General features: G+C 54.9%; 1 protein-coding gene across 1 annotated transcript in view; it reads left to right on the forward strand.

Moving 5' to 3' along the window:
• SLC30A3 (solute carrier family 30 member 3) overlaps window positions 1-7,023 on the forward strand; it is a 12,057-nt gene that overhangs the window by 2,917 nt on the left and 2,117 nt on the right. The window contains exons 3-8 of the mRNA XM_006162159.3: window positions 2,366-2,547; window positions 4,430-4,576; window positions 4,673-4,826; window positions 5,380-5,578; window positions 5,794-5,899; window positions 6,154-6,288. Coding sequence (XP_006162221.1) covers window positions 2,366-2,547; window positions 4,430-4,576; window positions 4,673-4,826; window positions 5,380-5,578; window positions 5,794-5,899; window positions 6,154-6,288 — 923 coding nt within the window. The remainder of the gene's footprint in view (window positions 1-2,365; window positions 2,548-4,429; window positions 4,577-4,672; window positions 4,827-5,379; window positions 5,579-5,793; window positions 5,900-6,153; window positions 6,289-7,023) is intronic.

The following is a 7,023-nucleotide window of genomic DNA, read 5'->3' on the forward strand; positions in this document are numbered from 1 at the left end:
GTGCCCCCGGGGCCCCCGCCGTGGGCCTGGCATCTCCACACACCGTGTGACTTCTGCTCAGGCCCTTCTCCCCTGACTGTGTCACTCCTCCTCTCCCCCATCAGTATCATTTGTTGTTTGTTGGGGGTATCACAGCTCCGGGCAGGGGAAACAGCCTGTCTCTCCAAACAGAATGAAGGCACCCAGATACACACGCGCGCACACACACACACCCCAACAATGAAGAGCCTTTAGTGCCTAATTAATGCAGAACAAAAGGGAGCAGCCTGTTGACGGCAGCCACCTCCATCCCTAGCTGTTCTGTGCCTCCCAAGGCCAGGAAGCACCTAGCCCACTGCTCCAAGCCACCCCGCCTGCGCCTGCGTTTGGCCTGCGTTCGGCCTGCGTTCCTCTCCAGACCGGTCTCCGACTCCCAGCCCGTCTTGGTTCTCATATGACCATTAGTCACCAAACCCTGCAGCATTTGATAGATGCTCTTCCCTACCTACCTGCCCCTCCTCTGCACAGGGCGCCTCTGGCCTGGTCCGTTCCAGACCCATCACCTCCTGTCCCCTCTTCCTCTGCTAGCAAGGTTACCTCCAGGCTCAGGATATTTGCTCCATCAGTCAAAGTCTCTCCCTTTGTGTTCCTTGGAGCACCTCACTCTCCTCCTCAGCCCTTCCCTGGCGCCTCACGTTTCAACTCCAAGCCGAAAACCTGGTCATTGTCATTCCACTGCCTGGGGCACCCGTCTCCACCTAGCTCTCATCTCCTTAAACACATCTTCATCTGTGAAGTCCTCCTTGCTCCGGTTAGAGCTGGCCACTGCCTCCCCTGTGCCCAAAGTCCTTTGTCCCTAGCCCTCCAAGCACTACCTCTCCTTGCGCAGTAAGCCATTCCGTACTTGTCTGCCAGGTCGCCGGGCTTCGTCATGTGGACAGTGTCAGGCTCTTCGCCGTATGACTGAGGGTTTCAAAGCCACCTTCGCCTCCTCGTCTCCGCTGAAACACCCCCCCCCTCCCCAGTTGTACACGTCCACAGTCTAGGCCTTAGAAGAGGCTTTTGAAATTCAAGAAATTAATCTACCTACCAGAGCTTGAATGTTCCCTTCAAGAACCAGATGCCCCCCACTCCCACAACCCTCACTTCCTCCACTCGCCAGAGCTTTCTTCACTCAGGGGACCCCAAGAACACCTCCCCGCTTCCCCACTCTGATCACGTTTCTACCTGAAGCCATCGTTTTCACTCATGGGTATTCTTGTCACACCTGCAAGAGTATTTGGAGGACTGTTTCCTATTTATGATCTGTCTTTGCTGGGGCTCAAGTTGGTTGGGGGGAGGAGTTAGAATTAGGCCAGAAGGGACCTAAAACCCACTCAGTCTGAGCTCAGCCCCCGGCGTCCCCAGGCAAAGGCCCCAGCCTCATTCCTTTCTGTCAGGGGAGGCTTATGGCGCTCTGCGTTCAGGTGGCCTCTGCTGGGTGCCTGTGTCGACCCGAGGTCCAGTGAGCGCGCAGCAGACTGCAAACCCTGCCCGTGCCACTGCACCCCGGCCACAGCGTCTGCACTGGATTCCAGTCACCAGACCTCTGTGCCAGGAATCCCAGACTTTTTGGGTCCCAATATTCTCCTCCCCTCTTAAAGGGCCATCCTTCATCTGCATGTGTAGGGAGACAGGAGGCAGGAGCTGGGAGGGGAGGCCCTGGAGGAGGCAGTGGGAGAGAGGGAGCATCGAGGCGTGGTCCACACTTTCATGCCACCTTCCCTTCATATTGCATTCGCCTGCATGTTCACTCCATCTCTTCCAGAATCCTTCTCATCTTCAAAGCCCTCCTCTGGTGGCTTCCCTGAGTGCTTCATTAGACACCTGTCTTGTTCTCCTCAGAGCCCCAGTAGCACTTGGCCTGCTCTGACGGCAATGGCCGGGTATTCTGCTATGTAGCATAGTATTTAGGGATGCATTTGTCACGTGCACCAAAAGCCCCCAGAGATAGCAAGGATGTCGTGCTCACTTTGAATTCCTTGGGGTGCCTTTATTATAATAAATGAATGTGTTTGGGGTCTAGTCTCAGCTCTGCCTCCAGTGAGGTACGTGGCCTCCTAAGTCCTCTCCCTCTCCGAGCCTCAGCCTTGAAATTTGCTTAATAAAATGTTCGACTAGGCCCTCCGTAAGGTGCTGTTGAGCTGTGAAATGCTATGGCTCCTTCTATGGAGGGGAAGAGAGGGGCGGGCGCGGGTCCGCACTCTTCACTTGGTCCCATATCCCGTGGGCCCTCTGTCCAGATGGCTCCCGGGTACTACCAGAACAGCATGGGGGCCTGAGGACCTGGGAGTGAGCAGGTGGCCTGTGGACCAGGCCCCAGATTGATCCGTATTGCCTGCCTCAGTCTCTTCACAGAGTCCACAGAACCCCTCCCCGAAGAGCCCAAACCTGTGGAGATGGCCTTTCACCACTGCCACAGGGACCCCCTGCCACAGCCGGGCCTCACCCCTGAGAGGCTGCAGGCACGGAGGCAGCTGTACGCCGCCTGTGCTGTGTGCTTCGTCTTCATGGCCGGGGAGGTGGTCGGTAAGTCGAGGGCAAGTCCTCTAACCTACACCTTCCTGACACCTGCCTGAGCCACTGTCCATCCAGAACCAGAATGCTTCTGGTGGAGGCGCAGAGAGGATGGGGACAGCTAGAAATGGGCCTGTGTTAACTGCTTTTTTGACTTTTTTTTTTTTTTTTTTTTTTGCCACAGGGCATGTGTATTCACTGGAGAGAGATGGAGAGAGAGAGAAAGTGAGAAATCACCCCCCAGCGAGGATGGCTGCACTGCAGTCCCTTCTCCTCCATTCTCTTCTTGGGATTTTGGGCATGCACACACAGGTACCAGCACGTTTTTCAAGGTGTGAAGTCTGAGATTTGAACTGCAGAGTTGGCCATGTGGGATGCAGTTCCTTAACCACCGTGTCACCTGCTGGTTCAAGTCGTAAAAACTCTATCCTGGGGGCCAGCAGGTGGTGTAGTGGTTAAGGTGCTAGACTCCCACGTGTTGTTCCATGGTTCAAGTCCTGGACCTGCAGCTTGAAAAACATACCAATGCTCGTGTGTGCATGCCCAAAGTCCCAAGAGGAGAATGGAGGAGAAAGGATTGCAGCGTGGCCAAGCCCCCCAGGGGCTGATTTCTTGCTTTGTCTCTTGGTGGGTACCCATGCCCTGTAAGAAACATCTCTATTAAAACAAAAACAAAAACAAAAACAATCTCTATCTTAGGCCAGCCTGGTGGTTAAGGGAGCTGGATCCCACCTGACCAACTACACAGTTGGAGTCCTGGACCCAGCAGTTTGAAAAATATGCTGGGTGCATGCCTCCCCAAAATAATGGAAGAGAAGTGATTGCAATGTGACCCTGCACCACAGAGGGTACCTTCTCCCTCTCTCACTCTGTCTCTGGCAAGTCACATGCCCTCTGGAAAATTAAAGACCAAAAAAGTCCTTACTGTAAATAATATAAAATACGTTGTAGAAAAACTAGGAAGTGTGCTGAGAAAAATAATAAATAGAAGAAAATGGGGGACCAGCAGGTGGCATGGTGGTTAGGGTGCTGGACACTCCCATATGGTCAATCACAGTTTGAGTCCTAGACCTGGTGGCTTGCTTTCTCACTTTCTGTGTGTGTGTGTGTGTGTGTGTGTGTGCACACGCGAGCACCCGCGTGTGTGTCTTGCTCTGGTCAAATGAAAAAATAAATGAATGAATAAGTAAAATTTTAAAAATAACTTTTTCTTTTTTAAAAAAGGAGAAAATAGGGACCAGCAGTTAGCGTAATGGCTATGTCACTGGCCTCCCATGTAGTTGACCGCAGTTCAAGTCCCGGACCCAGTGGCTTAAACTCACAATGGGCGCGTGTGCGTGCGTGCCCAAGATCCTGAGAGGAGCATGGAGGAGAAGGGATTGCGGCGTGGCCATCCCCCCTGGGGGGTGATTTCTCGCTTTCTGTCTCTCTGTCTCTCTCTGTCTTTCTGGCGAGCTCACAAGCCCTATAACCAAAACCTCTCAAAAAAAAAAAAAAAAAAAGGAGAAAATAAAACCTACCAGGTCATCCTGTGGCCTGGTGCTAGGGTGGCTGAATCCCATATGCCCGGTCATGAGGTTCAAGTCCCAGACTTGGTGACTTGAAAAGCATGCCAGGCACAAGTGGATATGCCCAAAATCCTGAAAGGAGGGAGAGATGGAGGAGAAAGGATTGTAGCATGCCCGTTTCCCCTCTTCCCATCTCTGTCTCTCTCTCTCCCTCTGGTGAATGCATGTGCTCTCTGGCAAATTTTAGAAAATTACAACTACCCATAATTGCATCACCTGAGAAAACCACCTTTGGCGTCTACCTCACAGTTCATTTTCCTTGCCTGTGCACACACCACGTGGCGTTTTCTGTGTGGAGTCAGACCGCACCTCGTTGTGCCCTGCAGGGGGGTACTTGGCGCACAGCCTGGCCATTATGACCGACGCGGCCCACTTGCTGGCGGACGTGGGCAGCATGATGGGCAGCCTCTTCTCCCTTTGGCTCTCTACCCGTCCAGCCACCCGCACCATGACCTTTGGCTGGCACCGCTCAGGTAAGGCCCCTACATGCCCCGGTGACCCTCCGGGCTTGCCAGAGGACACCTATCAGGGTTCTGAGTAGGTCTCTGATGGCTTGTCTCTTCCTGCAGAGACTCTGGGGGCTCTGGCCTCCGTGGTCTCCCTCTGGATGGTCACTGGCATCCTCCTGTACCTGGCCTTCATCCGCCTGCTGCACAGCGACTACCACATCGAGGGGGGTGCCATGCTGCTGACCGCCAGCATCGCGGTCTGTGCCAATCTGCTGTACGTGCTGGTGTGGAGAGGCACCGTGTGGGCGAGGGGCGAGGGGCGAGGGGTCTTTCCCCAGGATGGGAGAGCTGGCTCCCCGCTCCCCCAAAACAGACATGTACTCGGTTCCCAACTGTCTGCCTGGGTGTGTGAGAAGCGATAGATCCCCGCGATAGATCGCCACGATAGAGACCTCAAATTCAGAGCCGACGTGTCTGTCAAGGGCTGTTGTGTACCAGCCGATTTGGGGGGGCGTTCACAGTATATCTCATTTAAGCCTCACAGCCACCCCACGACCACACTTCCTAGAGGCAGGTAGTGTCACCGCTAGGTCACCATTAATGAGACAGGCCCAGCAGGTGGCTTGCTTAAGTCACACAGCTATTTAATAGCGGGGCCAGGATCTGGGTCCACGTCTCGGGTACCGGATCCAGGCTGCATGTTTGCCTCTTTTAGACAATGGTATTTTCTTATGGGGCTGGGGAAGCAGGAGGAAAGGACTGTGGGGCGGTAAGAGAGGAGGCGGGGACAGAAGAGGCCGTGCTGAGCTGCTCTGCTTCCCCCCCAGAATGGCCTTTGTGCTGCACCATCCTGGGCCCCCCCACAGCCACGGGTCTAGGGGGGCAGAGTATGCACCCCTGGAGCAGGGGCCCGGGGAGCCCCTGCCTTTGGGGAATACCAGCGTCCGGGCAGCCTTTGTGCATGTGCTGGGGGACCTCCTGCAGAGCCTTGGGGTGCTGGCTGCCTCCATCCTCATCTACTTCAAGGTACTGTTCCTGGAGGCCTGCCCAGCCTTGCTTCATGTCCCAGCCCCTCCTCCCCAGGACCCCGAGCCTCCCTCCCCCTCTCACCCCTCCCAGCTCCCTGGGACTCTCCCGGCCCTGAGGCATGTTCCCTTCCCCTTCACAGGGCTCTCGGGCTCTCAGGACACTCTCTCTGAAATGTCCAAGGGTCCCTGGCTTAGGGGTCTCTTTCTGTACAGCCTCAGTACAAGGCAGCCGACCCCATCAGCACCTTCCTGTTCTCTATCTGTGCCCTTGGATCCACGGCTCCCACCCTCCGAGATGTTCTTCGCATCCTCATGGAAGGTGAGAAAGGCGCCACCACTCCCTACCCCTGGGGCCCCCTCTGACCCCACTCTAGCACTGGGCTGCCTCTCTTTTCTCTGAAGATAGAGTGGGGAGAAGGCTGGGTCAAGGGGCCTATTGCTGAAAGGAAGATTTGGACACAGGGTGGGTTGTGGGGTCAACAGGGTGACAGACACAGAGTGGGGAGAAAGGGGTCTGGCAGGCTGCTCTGGCAGGAGCGGCCCAGGCAGTAAGCATGGCAGTGCTGGTTGCAGGTACTCCCCGCAGCGTGGGATTCGAACCTGTGCGGGATACGCTGTTGGCAGTGCCAGGAGTCCGGGCAACCCACGAGCTGCACCTGTGGGCCCTCACACTCACGTACCACGTTGCCTCTGCACACCTGGCCATTGGTGAGTCCACACTGGCTCAGCCAGAAACCTGGGAATGCCCTCGCCTCCCCCAACATGGGCAATAGTCCAGAGTCACCAGGACGTTTCAATCTGTCTGTTTCTTTCTCGCACTCACCCACATACACGTGTGCACATGTTGGAGACAAAGAGGTATGGTGGCGGGGGTGACTGGATCCCTGGCCAACTGTGTGGCTTGGGTTCCTGTCCTCCAGCCTGGAAAACACGCTGGCCACAGTGTGTGTGCCCCAAATCCAGAGAGAATAGAGAAGGGGTTGTGGTTTTCCCTCTCTCTGTGTGTCTGGTGAACTCATGCACCCTATAGCAAATAAACAAAGAGAAAAAAAAGAAAGGAGGCATGAACTTGGGGGAGATTGCATCCTCTCTGAAGTGGCCCAGGGAGCCATCAATCGTTCAAAGATAATGAGCACCTACAGGTCTCGTGTCAGGCAGATGACGGCCCCTCCACTCAGTGGGTCCTTTAATTTTTTTTTTTTTTTTTTTTACCAGAGGATGTGTAAACTCACCAGAGAGAAAGATGAAGTGAGAAAACACCTTTGGGGGAACTGTCACACCATAATCCCTTCTCTTCTATTTCTCACTTCTTTCAGGACTTTGGGCATGCATGCACAGGTGCCCAGCATGTTTCTCAAATCACTGGATCTGGGACTCAAACTGTACAATTCGCCATGTGGTCCAGCCGCCCTAACCATCATGCCACTGGCTGGGCCCCAAACA

The sequence above is a fragment of the Tupaia chinensis genome, unplaced genomic scaffold (genome assembly GCF_000334495.1).
Source record: "Tupaia chinensis unplaced genomic scaffold, TupChi_1.0 Scaffold139757_1, whole genome shotgun sequence".
Taxonomy (NCBI): domain Eukaryota; kingdom Metazoa; phylum Chordata; class Mammalia; order Scandentia; family Tupaiidae; genus Tupaia; species Tupaia belangeri.